The following is a 25523-nucleotide window of genomic DNA, read 5'->3' as shown; positions in this document are numbered from 1 at the left end:
GGGTTGTGGACATGTTAGTGACTGGGAAGAGTATATTGTAAGTGTTGGGTGGTATGGTTGGGTTTTGGACATATCAGTGTTTGGGAAGAGTATCTTGTAAGTGTTGAGGTGTATGGTTGGGTTGTGGACATGTCAGTGTTTGGGAAGAGTATCTTGTTAGTGTTGGGGTGTATATGGTCGGGTTGTGGACATGTCAACGATTGGGAAGAGTATCTTGTAAGTGTTGGGGTGTATGGTTGGGTTGTGGACATGTCAGTGTTTGGGAGGAGTATCTAGTAAGTGTTGGGGTGTATGGTTGGGTTGTTGACATGTCAGTGACTGGGACAAGTATCTTGTAAGTGTTGGGGTGTATGGTGGGGTTGTTGACATGTCAGTGACTGGGAGGAGTATCTAGTAACTGCTGGGGTGTATGGTTGGGTTGTTGATATGTCAGTGATTGGGACAAGTATCTAGTACTTGCTGGGATGTATGGTTGGGTTGTTGACATGTCAGTGATTGGGACAAGTATCTAGTAAGTGTTGGGGTGTATGGTTGGGTTGTTAATATGTCAGTGATTGGGACAAGTATCTAGTAATTGCTGGGATGTATGGTTGGGTTGTTGACATGTCAGTGATTGGGACAAGTATCTAGTAATTGCTGGGATGTATGGTTGGGTTGTTGACATGTCAGTGATTGGGACAAGTATCTAGTAATTGCTGGGATGTATGGTTGGGTTGTTGACATGTCAGTGATTGGGAAAAGTATCTTGTAAGTGTTGAGGTGTATGGTTAGGTTATGGACATGTCAGTGACTGGGAAGATTATCTTGTAAGTGTTTGGGTGAATATGGTTGGGTTGTAGACATGTCAGTGATTGGGAAGAGTATCTTGTTAGTGTTAGGATGTGTGGTTGGGTTGTGAAAATGTCGGTGATTGGGAAGAGTATCTTGTAAGTGTTGAGGTGTATGGTTGGGTTGTGGACATGTCAGTATGGGAAGATTATCTTGTAAGGGTTGGGGTGTATGGTTGGGATGGTGGACATGTCAGTGACTGAGAGGATTATCTTGTAGGTGGTGATGTGTATGGTTGGGTTGTGGACATGTCAGTGATTGGGAAGAGTATCTTGTAAGTGTTGAGGTGTATGGTTGGGATGGTGGACATGTCAGTGACTGAGAGGATTATCTTGTAGGTGGTGATGTGTATGGTTGGGTTGTGGACATGTCGGTGACTGGGAAGAGTATCTTGTAAGTGTTGGGGTGTATGGTTGGGATGGTGGATGTGTCAGTGACTGAGAGGATTATCTTGTAGGTTGTGATGTGTATGGTTGGGTTGTGGACATGTCAGTGACTGGGAAGAGTATCTTGTAAGTGTTGGGGTGTATGGTTGGGATGGTGGACGTGTCAGTGACTGGGAAGAGTATCTTGTAAGTGTTGAGGAGTATGGTTGGGTTGTTGACATGTCAGTATGGGAAGATTATCTTGTAAGGGTTGGGGTGTATGGTTGGGATGGTGGACATGTCAGTGACTGAGAGGATTATCTTGTAGGTGGTGATGTGTATGGTTGGGTGTGGACATGTCAGTGATTGGGAAGAGTATCTTGTAAGTGTTGAGGTGTATGGTTGGGATGGTGGACATGTCAGTGATTTTGAAGAATATCTAGTAAGTGTTGAGGTGTATGGTTGGGTTTTTGACATGTCAGTGACTGGGAAGATTATCTTGTGAATGTTGAGGTGTATGGTTGGGTTGTGGACATGTCAGTGATTGGGAAGAGTATCTTGTAAGTTTTGGGGTGTATGGTTTGGTTGTTGGCATGTCAGTGACTGGGAGGAGGAGTATCTAGTAAGTGTTGGAGTGTATGGTTGGGTTGTGGACATGTCAGTGACTGGGAAGAGTATCTTGTAAGTGTTACAGGATGTATGGCTGGGTTGTGGACATGTTAGTGACTGGGAAGAGTATATTGTAAGTGTTGGGTGGTATGGTTGGGTTTTGGACATATCAGTGTTTGGGAAGAGTATCTTGTAAGTGTTGAGGTGTATGGTTGGGTTGTGGACATGTCAGTGTTTGGGAAGAGTATCTTGTTAGTGTTGGGGTGTATATGGTCGGGTTGTGGACATGTCAACGATTGGGAAGAGTATCTTGTAAGTGTTGGGGTGTATGGTTGGGTTGTGGACATGTCAGTGTTTGGGAAGAGTATCTTGTAAGTGTTTGGGTGTATGGTTGGGTTGTGGACATGTCAGTGTTTGGGAAGAGTATCTTGTAAGTGTTGAGGTGTATGGTTGGGTTGTGGACATGTCAGTGTTTGGGAAGAGTATCTTGTAAGTGTGTGGGTGTATATGGTCGGGTTGTGGACATGTCAACGATTGGGAAGAGTATCTTGTAAGTGCTGGGGTGAATGGTTGGGTTGTGGACATGTCAGTGTTTGGGAAGAGTATCTTGTAAGTGTTTGGGTGTATGGTTGGGTTGTGGACATGTCAGTGAATGGGAAGAGTATCTTGTAAGTGTTATAGGATGTATGGCTGGGTTGTAAACATGTCAGTGACTTGGAAGAGTATATTGTAAGTGTTGGGTTGTATGGTTGGGTTTTGGACATGTCAGTGTTTGGGAAGAGTATCTTGTTAGTGTTAGAGTGTATGGTTGGGTTGTGGGCATTTCAGTGACTGGGAGGAGGAGTATCTAGTAAGTGTTGGGGTGTTTGGTTGGGTTGTTGACATCGTAGTGATTGGGAAGAGTAAGTTGTAAGTGTTGGGGTGTATGGTTGGGTTGTGGACATCTTAGTGATTGGGAAGAGTATCTTGTAAGTGTTGGGGTGTATATGGTTGGGTTGTTGACATGTCAGGGTTTGGGAAGAGTATCTTGTTAGTGTTGGGGTGTATGGTTGGGTTGTGAAAATGTCAGTGTTTTGGGAAGAGTATCAAGTAAGTGTTGGGGTGTATGGTTGGGTTGTGGACATCTTAGTGATTGGAAAGAGTATCTTGTAAGTGTTGGGGTGTATGGTTGGGTTGTGTACATGTCGGTGATTGGGAAGAGTATTTTGTAAGTGTTATAGGATGTATGGTTGGGTTGTGGACATGTCAGTGACTGGAAAGAGTATTTTGTAAGTGTTGGGGTGTGTATGGTTTGGTCGTTGACATGTCAGGGATTGGGACGATTATCTAGTAAGTGTTGAGGTGTATGGTTGGGTCGTTGACATGTCAGGGATTGGGAAGAGTATCTTGTAAGTGTTGAGGTGTATGGTTGGGTTATGGACATGTCAGTGATTGAGAAGATTATCTTGTAAGTGTTGGGGTGTATATTTGGGTTGTGGACATGTCAGTGACTGGGAAGATTATCTTGTAAGTCCTGGGGTGTATGGTTGGGTTATGGACATGTCAGTGATTGAGAAGAGTATCTTGTAAGTGTGGGTGTATGGTTGGGTTGTTGACATGTCAGTGATTGGGAAGAGTATCTTGTAAGTGTTGGGTTGTATGGTTGTGTTATGGACATGTCAGTGATTGGGAAGAGTATCTTGTAAGTGTTGGGGTGTATGGTTGTGTTGTGGACATGTCAGTGATTGAGAAGAGTATCTTGTAAGTGTTGGGGTGTATGGTTGTGTTGTGGACATGTCAGTGATTGAGAAGAGTATCTTGTAAGTGTTGGGGTGTATGGTTGGGTTGTGGACATGTCAGTGATTGGGAAGAGTATCTTGTAAGTGTTGGGGTGTATGGTTGGGTTGTGGACATGTCAGTGATTGGGAAGAGTATCTTGTAAGTGTTGGGGTGTATGGTTGTGTTGTGGACATGTCAGTGATTGAGAAGAGTATCTTGTAAGTGTTGGGGTGTATGGTTGGGTTGTGGACATGTCAGTGATTGGGAAGAGTATCTTGTAAGTGTTGGGGTGTATGGTTGTGTTGTGGACATGTCAGTGATTGGGAAGAGTATCTTGTAAGTGTTGGGGTGTATGGTTGTGTTGTGGACATGTCAGTGATTGGGAAGAGTATCTTGTAAGTGTTGGGGTGTATGGTTGGATTGTGGACATGTCAGTGATTGGGAAAAGTATCTTGTAAGTGTTGAGGTGTATGGTTAGGTTATGGACATGTCAGTGACTGAGAAGAGTATCTTGTAAGTGTTGAGGTGTATGGTTGGGTTGTTGACATGTCAGGGATTGGGAAGAGTATCTTGTTAGTGTTGAGGTGTATGGTTGGGTTGGTGGACATGTCAGTGACTGGGAAGATTATCTTGTAAGTGTTGGGGTGTATGGTTGGGTTATGGACATGTCAGTGATTGAGAAGAGTATCTTGTAAGTGTTGGGGTGTATGGTTGGGTTGTGGACATCTCATTGATTGGAAAGAGTATCTTGTAATTGTTGAGGTGTATGGTTGGGTTGTGGACAATTTAGTGATTGGGAGAAGTATCTTGAAATTGTTATAGGGTGTATGGTTGGTTTGTTGACATGTCAGTGATTGGGAAGAGTATCTTAAAAGAATGTGTAGAGGTGTATGGTTGTGTTGTTGACATTTCAGTGACTGGGAAGAGTGTCTTGTAAGTGTTAAGGTGTATATGGTTGGGTTGTGGACATGTCAGTGACTGGAATGAATATTTGGAAGAGTTGGGTTGTATGGTTGGGTTGTGGACATGTCAGTGATCGAGAAGACTATCTTGTAAGTGTTAGGGGGTATGGTTGGGTGTATGGTAGGGATGTGGACATGCCAGTTATTGGTAAGGGTGTATGGTTGGGTGTATTGTTGGGTTGGTGGACATGTCAGTGACTGGAAAGAATATCTTGTAAGAGTTCAGGTGTATGGTTGAGCTGTGGACATGTCAGTGACTGGTAAAAGTATCTTGTAAGTGTTAGGGTGTATGGTTGGGTGTATGGTTGGGATGTGGACATCTCAGTGATTTGGAAGAGTATCGTGTAAGTGGTAGGGTGTAGGTTGGGTGTATGGTTAGGTTATGGACATGTCAGTGACTAGGAAGTTTGTCTTGTAATTGTTGGGGTGTATATGGTTGGGTTGTGGATATGTCAGTGATTGGGACGAGTATCTTGTAAGTGGTAGGATTTATGGTTGGGTGTATAGTTGGGATGTGGACATTTCAGTGATTGGGAAGAGTATCTGGTAAGTGGTAGGGTGTTTGGTTAGGTGTATGGTTGGGTTGGTGGACATATGTCAGTGACTGTATCTTGTTGTAAGTGTTGGGGTTTGATGGCTTGTTAAATGGAGGGTCTGGTTGGGGACTGCTTCAGCGAGTTGAACTACATTTGTACCAAGGTGGTGTTTAATTGTCAGTATCTTAAGTAATGCTCTTGATATATTGGCATGATTGTCAGAAATAACAGGAAAGAAACAATTAGCATACAATTCATTCTGTTAATTTACGATTAACAGACGACAGTCAATCATGTTGTTTGGAATGCAGAATACATATTTATGATTGATTCATCATCAGGATAAGGATATGGAAATAAAGAGAATGACATTTAAATAACATTGTCATTTTTGACAGGTTTAAAAATGATGAAATTTAATGATTTTAAAAGTCGATTTGCATGCACTTAATTGATGAAATGTATAAATAACAAAACATTTGTATTGACTCTAAAAAGCATGTCACACACTACCGATGTACCTCACCAGGACTAAACCGGAGCACACAATTCACACAGTGGCAAACGATCAGCAGAGCTCCATCTGAAAGCACTTGCAGAAATTTGAGCTTGTTAAAAATGTTATTAGGTGTCCAGCTGATGCTATTTATTTTACTGATGTTCTGACAATGTACTTAATTAACTGTTCTTAATGATTTGATATAGTTGCCCTGCCGTACTAAAAATGTACTAATTCCTAAAAATAGCCAAATTTGTGCTCTAAGGTATTGAGGGAGCCATATGTGTTAAGTGTGACAGGCCATTAAGTTGAAACTGGGCTAGCTATGTCATAAACCACAATTTCAATTATATATATGTTAGCTAGCTAAGGTTTAGATAAAGTAGTTTAGATAAAAGTAGTTTTTTATGTTAGCTTTTGGTATTGTCATTTACATAACAGGGTAATATAATCTGGCATTTAAATGATAATTATCTTAAGACATGCTTTACTTGCAGCTTTGATAAGTGTAAAAATGTAGGGCAAAATCTCTTTAACACTAGTTGGTCTGTACTTTAAATATAATATTGACTGTATTTGTCTTGTAGTCCATGTAACTTACAGACATACCTTAATCAGAATAGTCCAATCATAGACATATAAATTATTGATTCTATCACTGGTATGGAGCAAAAAAATAACATGGTAACAAATGTGAATGACCAAATTGAAATTGACACAACAAAACGCATGTTATTTTTTCATATTTACTTCCTTATCCTAATCAAATAAAAAAAAGATTTATAAGACTAATAAATAATGGGAAAACAATAATAAAACAGATATTTGCATGTGTTTTTTGAGTATGAACAAATTATCTAATATCCATTTAAAGTACTTCTGCAAGGCTAAATGAAGGAATTTGTAAAATATCAAATAATGTGAGTGACCAAACTTGTAAATTGTTTGACCGATTACCACAGGTTTTTCGTTATCAGTTTTGAAAGGTTGACTGGATATCCTAAAGCTTCCGTCAACTTAAGTTGTACCAATTCATTGTTTGCAGGATGATGAAGGTTGTACTTGGAAACTAGTGGTCCAAATCAAATAAAAATTCTAAGTGAGTTAGTAGATATTATTTAAAGTAAAACTTTATTGCATCATGTTCAGAACAGGGATCGCCTGCTGTACTTCCCTGCCTTAACGTAATCAATAAGATTTCAATTAATATCTTCCAACTATAACTATTAAATAACTTATTGATATATTGATAAATTGTTTAAAAATTAAATTTAGTTGTACTCCTAATTATAGTGTTACTTTTATTAAGATAAACAACAGTTTTTTATTCCATTTAAAAAAATTCAACCGGCATTATACCCTTTAAGGGCTGATATCCCTAAATCAAACTGTCTCAAACTTTAAAGACACATAATGGTAAATGTTAACGAAATTACACTTGCTGTCCCAATGTAGCTAACAGAGTCATTTGCAGACGTCTGCTGTCCCAATGTGGCTAACAGAGTCATTTGCAGACGTCTGCTGTCCCAATGTGGCTAACAGAGTCATTTGCAGACGTCTGCTGTCTCAATGTGCCTTACAGAGTCATTTGCAGCCACCTGCTGCCTCAGTGTGGCTAACAAAGTCATTTACAGTGTTTTCGGTGCCGTAAAACCCAACTCAACTCAACTCTTCTTTAAAGGTCTGAAACGAAACAAGAAAACTTTTAAGCATACAGAGAAATGTTCCAACTTACTTATGGCATGTTTTTAACTACAGGCATTTCCAGTTAAACATATTTTTTCTTACTATATGGTGATGGTGTCTTTTTTGCTTATTTGGACCCCATGATGGTAATTTGCTTAGACTCTGTAGGAGGGTGACTTAAGTGAGATACATGTGCTTTGTAGGTTATATATTAAAAAAGAATAGTTCCAATTCTGTGATTCAGTTATGTTTGTTAAAAATCCCTTCTATACAGTTCATGCACTTTAAAGACACATAATGGTAAATGTTAACGAAATTACACTTGCTGTCCCAATGTAGCTAACAGAGTCATTTGCAGACGTCTGCTGTCCCAATGTGGCTAACAGAGTCATTTGCAGACGTCTGCTGTCCCAATGTGGCGAACAGAGTCATTTGCAGACGTCTGCTGTCTCAATGTGCCTTACAGAGTCATTTACAGCCACCTGCTGCCTCAGTGTGGCTAACAAAGTCATTTGCAGACGTCTACTGTCCCAATGTGCCTAACAGAGTCATTTGCAGCTGTCTACTGTCCCCATGTGGCTATAACAGAGTCATTTGCAGCTGTCTGCTGTCCCAATGTGGCTAACAGAGTCATTTGCAGACTTCTGCTGTCCCAAAGCGGCTAACAGAGTCATTTGCAGATGTCTGCTGTCCCAATGTGGCTAACAGAGTCATTTGCAGCTGTCTGCTGTCCCAATGTGGCTAACAGAGTCATTTGCAGCTGTCTGCTGTCCCAATGTGGCTAACAGAGTCATTTGCAGCTGTCTGCTGTCCCAATGTGGCTGAATTAGCAGACTTATTACAGAGTTATTGCCTTTGGATACCTTTTTCTTGTCTGGAGTATTCTTTGCAATTTATTGGATGGAATTTGATTATACTTCATACAATGGTAACTAAAGTACAATGAGAGGAAGTTCACAAGGACATTAACGCTATTTCAGCTAATAACAGAGTTATTGCCCTTTTTATACTTTTTTTCCCAGGTGAAAATGATGGTCAGTTACCATGAACTACCACGTTAGTCCATGGTAGTTCATGATCCAGGGACCATGGACTACCATGTTTTGTTAAATGGCATCATGGTTTAAGAACACATTAGACCATGGTCCCTGAGACCATGGTCCCTGACTATGGTCTCAAGGTCCGTGGTCCCTGACCATGAAAGACCACGGTACCTGACCATGTTAGACCATGGTACCTAACCATGTTAGACCATGGTAGTAAACCATGATGGACCATGTTCATATGCCATGGTTAACCATGGTCTACAATGATTTTATTAAACAAAAAATGGTAAACCATGGTTGTTCATGATAAATCATTGTAGTTCATGATACACCATGGTTAAACATAAAATACCATGGTTTGTGGAATAAAATCACTGTTAACCATGGGTAGTAATGGCTCCTATAAAAAGGATAGCACACCAAATGGTAACAAACATTTTTTTCAAAAACAATAAAGATTTATTTACCTAACGAAACATACATGAAATAGGGTTAACCTATTTAGAGTGAAAGATAAACAGTTGAAAACATTTTCAGTATAAAATCATTTTTATTTCAACTAATTAATCAATGAAGATGTGATCTCAATTCCTTCATAATTGCAAACAACAAGAACTGTCATATTTCTTACTGCTTTGTACCCTTAATAGCTAAGGGCTACTTTTACCATAAACTTCATAAGTACAATCCAATATGGAAAGGTTACAGAAACAAAAGACTGATTTGTATTGCGGCAAAATTAAAATTTTACCAAAAATGTAATCATAAGTAAAACAACACTTTAACAAGTAAAACCCCAGATCATTTATACTTAAACCATCACATTAATTATGTACACATAATAACAAAAATATAAGGCCATAGCTTTGCACTAACTCAGCCGAGTCAAACATGAAACCCTAGAAGCACAATTTCACAAGTTTTTATATGTTTTCCTGGAAACTGTTTTAACTCTTAGCTCATACACTTTCGGAGACATTCGCGACACGGGATTGAACACACCATATGCTTCATTTCAGTAGGGTAAGATCTGCCTTTTATGCTCCAACTGTCAGTTTCAGCTCTTGTTTGAGCATACATGATCTCCATCGCCATTGAATAGGAAAGTCATCTATAAGTATTTTAAAAAAGATTAACATACACATTTTTTTAATTAAAACTCATAATTTCACTGTCAGACTTGTCACTAATAGTTTCTGAAGATGTACAGAATGAACCAGCAAGCATTTTCGTAAATGAGACGATTTAACTCCACTGAGTGAGTCGGGAAGCCTAGTAAGAACGTGCATTGTTTTCACGAGATATTTTAATACAGACATTATTTTGATCTAAAACAAGCGTCTTCGTAAACGAGCAATTGCTCTTCATTTGGTGCACAAGTTCGTTTCTAAAAATTATCGTTTAAACATACAGAAAACAGTGATAATACTCACCGAATCGAGGACGTTTTCCACTCAAAACAATGAACGGGGAAGCATGGAGGCACCTGACATTACTGCCCTTGTTAATGGCTGCCGCAGAAGCTGTGTTCGTGTTCACACTTATTTATGGACCAATGATATTTGAGGTTTTGTACAATTTCATTTTAGCATAATTTTATGCAAATTGATTCTGATGGTGAATTCAGTCATTCATTTCTATAGAACACTAAACTGTGCCTCTATTTTCTGTTCGTCACTGTGTCTTCTGCAGTGCATTCACTGGATATGTTTAGACAGATGAAGGTGCCGTCAACTCACGGTAATTTGTACTAATGTCATTGCATCTGAACTTGAAGTGACCTAATGGTTATTAATATCAGAATACTAATTCACATGGAATTGGTCCACTAATATCACTACAGTCCCAGCCGATTATATATAACCATGAATCCCATATTTATGGAAGGTTTCACAGGGGATTTGCTCCAAAAACCAGGCAATTTTGCCCTCAACCAAGTATTTTTATTGCTCATGTGCAAGCATTTTTGTGCATGTTCTAATTTGCAAAGCAATTTTTTATTATCTCTTTTTAACTGAAAAGCACTAAATCAAGTATATTATGTTGAAAACAAAATAATGTATCGTTCAAAGCAATTTTGTCTACATTCCTGAGTATATAAAATTTTAGACCCTGCCGTGAAACCTGACGGGAATTTTATGGATCATAATAACTACATATATATATATATATACCCATTGATTTTTTTCCCAAACCATTGGATATATGGCATGCAATACACAAAAGCAATCTCTGAATTTCCCGCATAATTCCATAGATTAAGAATCCACTGTCAGATTTATTATGTAAGCTTTAACATTAGTGTTAAAATATTGAATGGAAGGTGAAACATAGGCATATTAACAAAATTAATGATGCAATCATGGTGAATAATAAAAAAAAAACATTCCTGAATAATATAAATGATCAATTTGTTGCTTTGGGCAAAAAAGTATTAATAAAAATGATATTATTTTGCAGCGATAAAGTATTAAAAATGACAGTTTAAATGGGATAATGATTGTATTTTCAAATTTACCATCATGTACTAAAAGTAAACGAAAATCTGAAAAATCCACTGGAATGCTTTTCTGTGTACAATTGTGGTGACTTAATAGTATTTACATTTATGAGTAATTTATTTTGAATATTTCCAACTCTTTCTGACCATTGTTAACTTACTATACTTTTGATTAGATTTGCCTTAATGAAAGACTGCTCATCCGTGTAGGCTGCAGGTCACAGCTATTGCGGTATAAGCTGAGGCCAAGATTGTAGGCTGCAGGTCACAGCTATTGCGGTATAAGCTGAGGCCAAGATTGTAGGCTGCAGGTCACAGCTATTGCGGTATAAGCTGAGGCCAAGATTGTAGGCTGCAGGTCACAGCTATTGCGGTATAAGCTGAGGCCAAGATTGTAGGCTGCAGGTCACAGCTATTGCGGTATAAGCTGAGGCCAAGATTGTAGGCTGCAGGTCACAGCTATTGCGGTATAAGCTGAGGCCAAGATTGTAGGCTGCAGGTCACAGCTATTGCGGTATAAGCTGAGGCCAAGATTGTAGGCTGCAGGTCACAGCTATTGCGGTATAAGCTGAGGCCAAGATTGTAGGCTGCAGGTCACAGCTATTGCGGTATAAGCTGAGGCCAAGATTGTAGGCTGCAGGTCACAGCTATTGCGGTATAAGCTGAGGCCAAGATTGTAGGCTGCAGGTCACAGCTATTGCGGTATAAGCTGAGGCCAAGGGAGCTAACTCATATGACTGACCTTGTTTACATCAGAAATAACCTATATTAGCAAGAGTAATGTGTTAAACTTATCAAAAATTAAGTTTTTGCAGCTCTCATGATCTTTACGTATTAAAATGTCCATAAGATTGTTAACTATGTTTTCACAAAGTGATAACTGGTAATAAGAATGACTTTGTGCGTTGGGCAAGGGGCCGGTGTCAAACTTACCTATATGCTATCGAATAATTTAAGTTAGGTTTGACATAAAGTTATCATGACTAAACATGGGATTGCATTTCGAGGGCTCAACACAATACTTTCGTAACTCCATTTTTCAAAATTATTCGGAAGGAAAAAACTTTTTTAAGGCCTTTTTTATTTTGATTTTTTTTTTTATTTGAAGCATAAATCAGAACATAACAAAACATGACTATTACTTTTGAATATAATCACTCAAGTATTTAATTTGCGCAACAAGATTTTGTTCATCCTGTTCTCAAATTTAACAATGGTGTTTATTTAAGGTTCAACAAAGCATAGATCCAAGAATTAAACATAAATTCAAAAACAGCTTTAATTTACATAATTTTCACAAAGCTTTTACCTTTAAAATACATTTATTTTATATTCTTTACTTTATAACAATCATTCCCACATAACTGAAAAAAATGGCAAATTTCTTGATAATTCCCATCTCTGCCCAATAAAATTTCATTTAAAAAAATCAGCAAAATGTTTTTGAAAATATCAGAAAAAAATAACCTTCAAAGGAATCTAATAATGACAATATTGACCATTCAGTTTTCTAATATTTGGTTTGTTTCTACAAAGGGGAAGTTTAATATACACATATGTTCACTTGTCCTATAAAAAAAGTTTGTAATTAGTATGATCTATCATTTCTATAGCTCTTATTTAGCTTTTAAATTACAATTTAGTAAATCAAAAACTTAAGAAAATGTTGTTGTAGCATTTATAATGTATTTTTATCTCAAAGTAAATTATATTAAATTGTAGGATAAGTGTTCTCTTGAATGAAGTTATGATAACTTAAAAAGCATTAAAGGTTGTGTTAGATACATAAATGATAGAAAATACAAAGTCTGATCTGATATGTGGATATCTGAAGAATAAAGAATTGAAGAATAGTTGATATTGGTCATTCAGTAAACATTATTTTAACACTTAAACATAACAATAATTGGTTCCTTTATAAACGTTGGTGGAAATTGTTATCATACATTCAAATCTAAACATCAGATATTATTTTTTTTATTAGATTTTTGGTTCATTATATAAGTTTTTAATAAGATTTTCAGTGAACCATCATAGGTCATGCAGGGCTGTTTATAAAATATGACTGTTTACCTTAAGAAATTAAAATGATACAGTCAAAACAAACATTAATTTTGGCACTTGATACACGAAACTATTTCAAAATACATATAAAACAAAAAATGTTTTACAGCCACTTTACATTATCACCAGTATCACAACCATTGAACAGGTTACAGCAGCTGTAGATTGTACGACCAGCCTATCACACCATTGAACAGGTTACAGCAGCTGTAGATTGTACGACCAGCCTATCACAACCATTGAACAGGTTACAGCAGCTGTAGATTGCACAACCAGCCTATCACAACCATTGAACAGGTTACAGCAGCTGTAGATTGTACGACCAGCCTATCACACCATTGAACAGGTTACAGCAGCTGTAGATTGTACGACCAGCCTATCAAACCATTGAACAGGTTACAGCAGCTGTAGATTGTACGACCAGCCTATCAAACCATTGAACAGGTTACAGCAGCTGTAGATTGTACGACCAGCCTATCACAACCATTGAACAGGTTACAGCAGCTGTAGATTGCACAACCAGCCTATCACAACCATTGAACAGGTTACAGCAGCTGTAGATTGTACGACCAGCCTATCACACCATTGAACAGGTTACAGCAGCTGTAGATTGTACGACCAGCCTATCACAACCATTGAACAGGTTACAGCAGCTGTAGATTGTACGACCAGCCTATCACAACCATTGAACAGGTTACAGCAGCTTTAGATTGCACGACCAGCCTATCACACCATTGAACAGGTTACAGCAGCTGTAGATTGTACGACCAGCCTATCACAACCATTGAACAGGTTACAGCAGCTGTAGATTGTACGACCAGCCTATCACACCATTGAACAGGTTACAGCAGCTGTAGATTGCACGACCAGCCTATCACAACCATTGAACAGGTTACAGCAGCTGTAGATTGCACGACCAGCCTATCACAACCATTGAACAGGTTACAGCAGCTGTAAATTGTACGACCAGCCCATCACAACCATTGAACAGGTTACAGCAGCTGTAGATTGTACGACCAGCCTATCACAACCATTGAACAGGTTACAGCAGCTGTAAATTGTACGACCAGCCTATCAAACCATTGAACAGGTTACAGCAGCTGTAGATTGCACGACCAGCCTATCACAACCATTGAACAGGTTACAGCAGCTGTAGATTGCACGACCAGCCTATCACAACCATTGAACAGGTTACAGCAGCTGTAGATTGTACGACCAGCCTATCACAACCATTGAACAGGTTACAGCAGCTGTAGATTGCACGACCAGCCTATCACACCATTGAACAGGTTACAGCAGCTGTAGATTGTACGACCAGCCTATCACAACCATTGAACAGGTTACAGCAGCTGTAGATTGTACGACCAGCCTATCAAACCATTGAACAGGTTACAGCAGCTGTAGATTGTACGACCAGCCTATCACAACCATTGAACAGGTTACAGCAGCTGTAGATTGTACGACCAGCCTATCAAACCATTGAACAGGTTACAGCAGCTGTAGATTGTACGACCAGCCTATCAAACCATTGAACAGGTTACAGCAGCTGTAGATTGTACGACCAGCCTATCACAACCATTGAACAGGTTACAGCAGCTGTAGATTGCACGACCAGCCTATCACAACCATTGAACAGGTTACAGCAGCTGTAGATTGTACGACCAGCCTATCACAACCATTGAACAGGTTACAGCAGCTGTAGATTGTACAACCAGCCTATCACAACCATTGAACAGGTTACAGCAGCTGTAGATTGTACGACCAGCCTATCACACCATTGAACAGGTTACAGCAGCTGTAGATTGTACGACCAGCCTATCACAACCATTGAACAGGTTACAGCAGCTGTAGATTGTACGACCAGCCTATCACAACCATTGAACAGGTTACAGCAGCTGTAGATTGTACGACCAGCCTATCACAACCATTGAACAGGTTACAGCAGCTGTAGATTGTACGACCAGCCTATCACAACCATTGAACAGGTTACAGCAGCTGTAGATTGTACGACCAGCCTATCACAACCATTGAACAGGTTACAGCAGCTGTAGATTGCACGACCAGCCTATCACAACCATTGAACAGGTTACAGCAGCTGTAGATTGTACGACCAGCCTATCACAACCATTGAACAGGTTACAGCAGCTGTAGATTGTACGACCAGCCTATCACACCATTGAACAGGTTACAGCAGCTGTAGATTGTACGACCAGCCTATCACACCATTGAACAGGTTACAGCAGCTGTAGATTGCACGACCAGCCTATCACAACCATTGAACAGGTTACAGCAGCTGTAGATTGTACGACCAGCCTATCACAACCATTGAACAGGTTACAGCAGCTGTAGATTGTACGACCAGCCTATCACAACCATTGAACAGGTTACAGCAGCTGTAGATTGCACAACCAGCCTATCACAACCATTGAACAGGTTACAGCAGCTGTAGATTGTACGACCAGCCTATCACAACCATTGAACAGGTTACAGCAGCTGTAGATTGTACGACCAGCCTATCACACCATTGAACAGGTTACAGCAGCTGTAGATTGTACGACCAGCCTATCACAACCATTGAACAGGTTACAGCAGCTGTAGATTGCACGACCAGCCTATCACACCATTGAACAGGTTACAGCAGCTGTAGATTGTACGACCAGCCTATCACAACCATTGAACAGGTTACAGCAGCTGTAGATTGCACAACCAGCCTATCACAACCATTGAACAGGTTACAGCAGCTGTAGATTGCACGACCAGCCTATCACACCATTGAACAGGTTACAGCAGCTGTAGATTGTACGACCAGCCTATCACAACCATTGAACAGGTTACAGCAGCTGTAGATTGTACGACCAGCCTATCACAACCATTGAACAGGTTACAGCAGCTGTAGATTGCACGACCAGCCTATCACAACCATTGAACAGGTTACAGCAGCTTTAGATTGCACGACCAGCCTATCACACCATTGAACAGGTTACAGCAGCTGTAGATTGCACGACCAGTCTATCACACCATTGAACAGGTTACAGCAGCTGTAGATTGTACGACCAGCCTATCACAACCATTGAACAGGTTACAGCAGCTGTAGATTGTACGACCAGCCTATCACAACCATTGAACAGGTTACAGCAGCTGTAGATTGTACGACCAGCCTATCACACCATTGAACAGGTTACAGCAGCTGTAGATTGCACGACCAGCCTATCACAACCATTGAACAGGTTACAGCAGCTTTAGATTGCACGACCAGCCTATCACACCATTGAACAGGTTACAGCAGCTGTAGATTGCACGACCAGCCTATCACACCATTGAACAGGTTACAGCAGCTGTAGATTGCACGACCAGTCTATCACACCATTGAACAGGTTACAGCAGCTGTAGATTGTACGACCAGCCTATCACAACCATTGAACAGGTTACAGCAGCTGTAGATTGTACGACCAGCCTATCACAACCATTGAACAGGTTACAGCAGCTGTAGATTGTACGACCAGCCTATCACAACCATTGAACAGGTTACAGCAGCTGTAGATTGTACGACCAGCCTATCACACCATTGAACAGGTTACAGCAGCTGTAGATTGTACGACCAGCCTATCACACCATTGAACAGGTTACAGCAGCTGTAGATTGCACGACCAGTCTATCACACCATTGAACAGGTTACAGCAGCTGTAGATTGTACGACCAGCCTATCACAACCATTGAACAGGTTACAGCAGCTGTAGATTGTACGACCAGCCTATCACAACCATTGAACAGGTTACAGCAGCTGTAGATTGTACGACCAGCCTATCACACCATTGAACAGGTTACAGCAGCTGTAGATTGCACGACCAGCCTATCACAACCATTGAACAGGTTACAGCAGCTGTAGATTGCACGACCAGCCTATCACAACCATTGAACCGGTTACAGCAGCTGTAGATTGTACGACCAGCCTATCACAACCATTGAACAGGTTACAGCAGCTGTAGATTGTACGACCAGCCTATCACACCATTGAACAGGTTACAGCAGCTGTAGATTGCACGACCAGCCTATCACAACCATTGAACAGGTTACAGCAGCTGTAGATTGCACGACCAGCCTATCACACCATTGAACAGGTTACAGCAGCTGTAGATTGTACGACCAGCCTATCACAACCATTGAACAGGTTACAGCAGCTGTAGATTGTACGACCAGCCTATCACAACCATTGAACAGGTTACAGCAGCTGTAGATTGTACGACCAGCCTATCACAACCATTGAACAGGTTACAGCAGCTGTAGATTGTACGACCAGCCTATCACAACCATTGAACAGGTTACAGCAGCTGTAGATTGTACGACCAGCCTATCACAACCATTGAACAGGTTACAGCAGCTGTAGATTGTACGACCAGCCTATCACACCATTGAACAGGTTACAGCAGCTGTAGATTGTACGACCAGCCTATCACACCATTGAACAGGTTACAGCAGCTGTAGATTGTACGACCAGCCTATCACAACCATTGAACAGGTTACAGCAGCTGTAGATTGTACGACCAGCCTATCACAACCATTGAACAGGTTACAGCAGCTGTAGATTGTACGACCAGCCTGTCACAACCATTGAACAGGTAACAGCAGCTGTAGATTGTACAACCAGCCTGTCACACCATTGAACAGGTTACAGCAGCTGTAGATTGTACGACCAGCCTGTCACAACCATTGAACAGGTTACAACAGCTGTAGATTGTACGACCAGCCTATCACACCATTGAACAGGTTACAGCAGCTGTAGATTGTACGACCAGCCTATCACACCATTGAACAGGTTACAGCAGCTGTAGATTGTACGACCAGCCTATCAAACCATTGAACAGGTTACAGCAGCTGTAGATTGTACGACCAGCCTATCAAACCATTGAACAGGTTACAGCAGCTGTAGATTGTACGACCAGCCTATCACAACCATTGAACAGGTTACAGCAGCTGTAGATTGTACGACCAGCCTGTCACAACCATTGAACAGGTTACAGCAGCTGTAGATTGTACGACCAGCCTATCACACCATTGAACAGGTTACAGCAGCTGTAGATTGTACGACCAGCCTATCAAACCATTGAACAGGTTACAGCAGCTGTAGATTGTACGACCAGCCTATCACAACCATTGAACAGGTTACAGCAGCTGTAGATTGTACGACCAGCCTGTCACAACCATTGAACAGGTTACAGCAGCTGTAGATTGTACGACCAGCCTATCACAACCATTGAACAGGTTACAGCAGCTGTAGATTGCACTACCAGCCTATCACACCATTGAACAGGTTACAGCAGCTGTAGATTGCACGACCAGCCTATCACACCATTGAACAGGTTACAGCAGCTGTAGATTGTACGACCAGCCTATCACACCATTGAACAGGTTACAGCAGCTGTAGATTGTACGACCAGCCTATCACACCATTGAACAGGTTACAGCAGCTGTAGATTGCACGACCAGCCTATCACACCATTGAACAGGTTACAGCAGCTGTAGATTGTACGACCAGCCTATCACAACCATTGAACAGGTTACAGCAGCTGTAGATTGTACGACCAGCCTATCACACCATTGAACAGGTTACAGCAGCTGTAGATTGTACGACCAGCCTATCACACCATTGAACAGGTTACAGCAGCTGTAGATTGTACGACCAGCCTATCACAACCATTGAACAGGTTACAGCAGCTGTAGATTGCACGACCAGCCTATCACACCATTGAACAGGTTACAGCAGCTGTAGATTGCACGACCAGCCTATCACACCATTGAACAGGTTACAGCAGCTGTAGATTGTACGACCAGCCTATCACACCATTGAACAGGTTACAGCAGCTGTAGATTGTACGACCAGCCTATCAAACCATTGAACAGGTTACAGCAGCTGTAGATTGTACGACCAGCCTATCACAACCATTGAACAGGTTACAGCAGCTGTAGATTGTACGACCAGCCTATCACACCATTGAACAGGTTACAGCAGCTGTAGATTGTACGACCAGCCTATCACACCATTGAACAGGTTACAGCAGCTGTAGATTGTACGACCAGCCTACTGTGAAATCATTAATGTTCGTGGGGCATTAATGTTCGTGGTTTTCGTGGGTTGGGTGATCCACGAATTCAAGATCCCACGAAATATAAACCCTTTATTCACTTTTTCAATTGCCTTGTTATTTACATACTCTAGTATATTTTTTACAGAGGTCGCAGTATACAGTGTTAAAACCTGTCTCACTGTATAACTTACGATCATTATTCTGTTAATATATTATAACTGCCTTTAACAAATAATGAACCAAATCAATTAAATGTGTTTTATGCAGCAAATGACAGTTAAAAGTACGTGGTTAAACGTGTGCTGTTAATGAAAATCTCCAAGTTTACAAGATGTGCGTGATGAGTGTCCATACTCGATTTTTTTATTTAATGAAATAATTAATCGATTACTAGTACATTGAAGGTTACTAAGCACCGAACGTGACAATATACGCACCTTTTCGGTGTTTTCACAGTTTGCAAAATTCTTAATTGGCATTCAATGGCTTCCCCTATCTGTATTTATGATCAGGGTACATCTTCTTTTATTACCTTTATTCCCAATTAAATCGATAAATGACATGGGTATATGCACTAATTGGCATGTCGTACCACATTAGCGAGTGTCATAAACCGAGTGACGTAGAACACGGGCCAGCGCGTGGATATTATGCAGACGATCTAGGACGATCGCATCTTCGATTTTTTTTTTTTCAAAATGAAAATCCACGAATTCAAGTACCCACGAAATTGTTTTTTTTCGGCAAACCACGAAATTTCATGCCCACGAACATTAATGATTTCACAGTATCTCACCATTGAACCGGTTACAGCAGCTGTAGATTGCACGACCAGCCTATCACACCATTGAACAGGTTACAGCAGCTGTAGATTGTACGACCAGCCTATCACACCATTGAACAGGCTACAGCAGCTGTAGATTGTACAACAGCAGCTGTAGATTGTACGACCAGCCTATCACAACCATTGAACAGGTTACAACAGCTGTAGATTGTACAACAGCAGCTGTAGATTGTACGACCAGCCTATCACAACCATTGAACAGGTTACAGCAGCTGTAGATTGTACGACCAGCCTGTCACAACCATTGAACAGGTTAAAGCAGCTGTAGATTGTACGACCAGCGAGAGCTAAGTAATATGCCCTGCCCGTTCTTAGCAAATCTTCCAACGCTGATTTCACTGTGTCTGAAATGCTTATGCCAATTAAAAGCAAGACTTCTGGAACACTTTCCTGAATCACACTCCATTGACTTCAGGGATGTTGTTGTTGTCATTCTTGTTGTAGCACATTGTTTAATAATGAAACTTTGTCTGTTCTGAACGTCATTTCCATGATTTTGGCTGAGTGCGCTCACTTAGTAATCTAAGTGTGTTGTTTATTTCATTTAAAATTAAAACATCATGTAATGATGAGATATTTTTGCTAAGTACAGATATTTTATGACGTCATAAAATATGCATTCAACAGGTTGACATAATTTGAGTGCTTTTGTTTCACGTTATGTTTAGACATCAAATTGCTCAGTACCAACTAGACTAGGTTTCTTTAAAATAAAAATTCTTTCAGAATTAGGTTTATATTTTGATGCATTGTTTGGTGTTTAAATTTCAAATATTTACACCTCAACTTTCATTCCTTAAATGAACTGCCTTTCGGCAATTGCGTTCATCAATCGATGAACGCAACATCTTCGGATATGTTTGGATCGTAATTCATTGCATAACAATATACCTGAAAGAGATTGATCTTGTTATTGGTTGTATTGTGTCTGCAGGTCCCGTAAAATATAGATCAACATTTTTAAAAGTGTTAGTTTATTATATTTTAAATATATTGGTACCAGAAGTGTTTCAATTTTACGTTTTAAAGTGATTTCAAGTGGATGATCTTTTCCCGCGTTATTGTGACGTCATTTGAAAAAAATGTTTCCGGTTATAGTCGGGTCGTTCTATTTACAGAATGGGTAAGAACGGATTACTAAAAAGATTTTCTTAAATGAAATGAAGTATTTTTTTAACGTTTCTTGAATAAAATAATGGACTATCGGTGTAAATATAAGGAATAAACGCAATTGGGTTGGTCAAAGTACGCGTGGAGTCCTTCGGACTCCACACACATTGACCAACCCAATTGCCTTCATACCCCGATAATGACATCAACCCCGCAATTCATTCCTTAAATGAAAGGTATATCAAAAATGATATGCATTTCATTAATGTTGTTCAAGATTTACTATTTACACCTCAACTTCCATTCCTTAAATGAACTGCCTTTCGGCAATTGCGTTCATCAATTGATGAACACAACATCTTCGGATATGTTCGGATCGCAATTCATCGCATAACAATATACATGAAAACTGTTGATCTTGTTATTGTTTGTATTGTGTCAGCAGTACAAAGTATTCATGGAGTCCTTCTGACTCCACACACTTTGACCAGTCCAATTGTGTTCATACCTCGATAATGACATCAACCCCGCAATTCATTCCTTAAAAAACTCTATTCAACCTGTCCACAAACTTTATGAACAACCCTCGTATTTAATATTTTTATTGTGTTCTTTGTCCAGTCTTTACAAGACTTCAGGTGGGGCATTTTCAAAAATAATTAGAAGACAGAGGTTTAAAAAACAATGGTACTTGGAAATGATTGTTTAATGGTGCAGCCTAATTTGAGCATTGTTTTATTGCATTATTAATTACCCGTGCCAAAAAAGCTTCGCTAAAGCTTCGCAAAACGCTGCTTAAAGCTTCACAAAACGATGCGGTATTGGCCAAAAAAGCACAGCTTTTGTGAAGCTTTTAAATTGTTCACTAAAAAAGCACAGCTTTTTCAAAAAAAGCGCAGCTTTTCAAAAAAAGCGCAGCTTTTCAAAAAAAGCGCAGCTTTTGCGAAGCTCCTTCGTTTTTACCAGAAAAGCGCAGCTTTTGCAAAGCTTTGTGCGGTATTGGCCAAAAAGCGCAGCTTTTGCGAAGCTTTATGCAACAAAAAGCGCAGCCCTTGCAAAATCTGCGTTTTTTGTTTGAAAAAGCGCAGCTTTTGCGAAGGGCTGCGCTTTTTGCTTGAAAAAAAGCGCAGCTTTTGCGAAGCTTTCTGTGGTATTGGCAAAAAAAGCGCAGTTCTTCGCAAAAACTGCGCTTTTTGTTTGAAAAAGCGCAGCTTTTGCGAAGCTTTGTGCGGTATTGGCCAAAAAAGCTCAGCTCTTCGCAAAAGCTGCGTTTTTGGTTTGAAAAAGCACAGCTTTTGCGAAGCTTTGTGCCTTTTTGGGGAAAACAACGCAGCTTTTGCGAAGAGCTGCGTTTTTACTAAAAAAAGCATCAGGTTTTGTTTTTTTAATGCAACTTTAAGAAGCCATTTTCTTCAGTATTTGCCCTCAAAACTGATGTCTTCCCCCCTAACAACTTCTGAACAATCTAAACAAAAAAATAGATTTTAATGAATGTAGATCACATAATTATATAGCAATCAAGTTTACTCTCATTAATTTTATTGCAAAACTTCCCCAATAAAGAATAAAAACAAAACATTATGACCTTTTATTGCTGTATTAAAATGTGAAATTGTTGAATATCAAAAAAAAATCATTGATACTTTAGTCTCTATTAAACCACATGAAAGCATATTCTAAATGTTTGAAATCAATATTTATACTTAATATTGTTTATTTTTGTTTAGATCTTCTCATTATTTACACCATTAGTTGGTGTAGAGGCAATTATAACAACCTTTCAGTATGATACCTAAATTGTAAACTATTTTTTTAAACTGTCCACTTCATAGGAAAATGACTTTTTCCATACTCTGCCTTATGTTGCCTTTTTGTTAAATATAGAGGTTCCTAACAGCTCTGTTTATTACACAGTGTGAACTAACCAGATTGTTAATTAATACTTTACATAATTGATTAATCCAATTTTCAATATCTGGTAAACCATCTGGCAGATGGCAGTTTTATTACCCCTTGGAAAACAACACTGATTCTTATCAGATGTACATTTAATGGAAAAACATTCTGCAAATTTTGATAGATATTCTATTCAATCCATATAAGGGTAAAAACAAGAAATCAATGAGTTTTAAAACTATATCTTATAAATTTCATTGTATTTTTATGAGCTGGATATCAGTTTGAAATATAAGTCCAACATGTTAATGAAAATAGTCACTGAGGTTATTAAGTAATTGATAAACAACTAAAATAAGTATAAGATCATAATATTATAAGAACTCGCCAGTATTGCATGTCATCTTTAACAAAACATCAAATGATTGGATTATGTCATATTCCAAATCATAGTCCATTGTTCATCTGATCTTATGATAGTTATATCATAAATTTAATATCATTAATTTATCCCTTTAATTATCAATGGTTGTTATTTGTGTAATTTCATTAATTCCTTTAAAAACATCCAACCCTTCCTGCTGAAATCCCAACAAAATGGCCGCCCCTATTTCAAATTTGGTTCTGAGATTCTGATTGGTTGTTGTACAAATATGGCTTATCATGGGAATGGCTTATGAACAAAGCATTAAGATCTATGATGATAACATGTATAGAAATTAAAGTAATATGAATTCTGTGAATATTCAGTTGAATGCAATTAATAACTGTTTATTTTGTAAGTGTATTATTTTGCATAATATTATAAAATTATGATTTGTTGCATTGATTTATTAAAAATATCCTTTTTTATTTTATTTTGAATCATTAATTGATAATTCATTTATTCATCCATTCATTTAAAAGTAACTAATTAAGTAAATTAATTAATCAATTTATTATTTATTCATTCGGTCGGTCGGTCGGTCGGTCGGTCGTTCGTTCGGTCGTTCGTTCGGTCGTTCGTTCGTTCGTTCGTTCGTTCGTTCGTTCGTTCGTTCGTTCGTTCATTCATTCATTCATTCATTCATTTATTCATTCATTCAATCACTAATCAATCAACCAACTAATCAATCAATCCACCAGTTAATCAACCAATCCACCAGTTAATCAATCAAACATTCACATTCATTCATTCATTCATTCATTCATTCATTCATTCATTCATTCATTCATTCATTCATTCATTCATTTATGCAATCAATCAACCAATCAATCAATCAATTAATCAATCAATCAATATTTCATCCATGTATTATTTGATTTTTGGATTGAACCCTTTTTTTTCCATATTTCATTCATTCATCAAGAGATTGAATACTTCATTCAATCAGGAATAGAATGTATGAATTTGACTGAATATTTTTTTTATGTTATGGTAGATTTACACATGGATAAACTAAAACAATTAAATTACTGCTGATAAAAGAAATTCTTAACTTGAACATGAATAATTGAGATGAAATGCAGAATTAAAAAAAGAAAAAATTCTTCAGCTAAGAAAAAGCACTTATTATTTATATAATACACGTAAAACACAAAAAGTGCACCTACAAAGCAAAAGTTAAAAAAAAATAAGCTTCGTCTTTTCTTTTAAAGCTTTGTCTTTGGTTGAAAAGCTTCGTCTTTTCCAATAAATATTGGCCATCTTAAATTTCAAAAAGATGAAGCTTTTTATGCAAAAGACAAAGCTTTTATGTTAAAGACGAAGCTTTTGTTTAAGGGAAATATGGCTTACACAAAAAGACGAAGCTTTTTTTCGAAAGATGAAGGTTTAAAAAGCGAACCTTTCATACAAAAAGCGAATCTTTATTGAAAAAAAACGCAGCTTTTGCAAAGCTTTTGAAAAAAGCGAAGAAAAAGCACAGCTTTTGAAAAAAACGCAGCTTTGGAAAAAAAGCGCAGCTTTAGCGAAGCAAAAGCTGCGCTTTTTATGAAGCTTCGTTTTTATTTGGCACGGGATATCATGGCTTACATATATTAAAGGACATGAATTTTTTTGTTTCCTGGATAATTTTATTCAGGACAAATAGGAATTGAGCTGTGGGTAGATGATCAGACTAATTAGTGGATAATCAGTTAAAGTAAAATTATAAATCAAAAATGGAATTCAGGATGTAAAGCAGCTGAGTCCTAGTTGAGTGATTGGGTTGAACTGGAATTTATTACTGGTGTATCATAAATCATTTTTGAATTTCAGGATGAAAAGCGGTTGAGCCCAGATTCCATGATCGGGCCCATGCTTAACAGCCAGAAGAAGGATAAACTGTGTCTGGTGTGTGGAGATAAAGCACTCGGATATAACTTCAACGCCATTTCGTGTGAGTCCTGCAAGGCATTCTTCAGGAGGAATGCACACAAGGTACATGCTGTTTTTCTTCTACAGTTTATGATTTCTTGAAGGAATAATTACAATTTTTCGTGTATTACAGAGTTACTGCTCTTTGTTACTTTTTTCTTGTCCGGAGCATAACTTGAAAACTATTGGATGGAATTTAATAAAACTTTGTACAGTGATACATCATAAAGAGATGGAGTGCAGTGTACAGGAACCACAATTCAATTTCAGCCGATTACAGAGTCAGTGCCCTTTGTTACTTTTTCTTGTCCTGAGCATAACTTGAAAACTATTGGATGGAATTTAATAAAACTTCATACAGTGCTAGATCATACTGAGAGGGATTGCAGTATATAGGAA

The 25523-nt window shown here is 38.8% G+C and overlaps 1 protein-coding gene across 2 annotated transcripts in view; it reads left to right on the top strand.

Annotated features, from left to right (window-relative positions):
* Nucleotides 1-25523, top strand: part of LOC128234444 (vitamin D3 receptor-like) — a 90597-nt gene that overhangs the window by 30080 nt on the left and 34994 nt on the right. For both annotated transcript variants that reach the window (XM_052948690.1, XM_052948689.1), the window contains exon 2: nt 25026-25187. In XM_052948690.1, coding sequence (XP_052804650.1) covers nt 25026-25187 — 162 coding nt within the window. The remainder of the gene's footprint in view (nt 1-25025; nt 25188-25523) is intronic.

Source organism: Mya arenaria, chromosome 5 (assembly GCF_026914265.1).
Source record: "Mya arenaria isolate MELC-2E11 chromosome 5, ASM2691426v1".
Taxonomy (NCBI): Eukaryota; Metazoa; Mollusca; class Bivalvia; order Myida; family Myidae; genus Mya; species Mya arenaria.
This window is presented reverse-complemented; position numbering and strand designations above follow the sequence as displayed.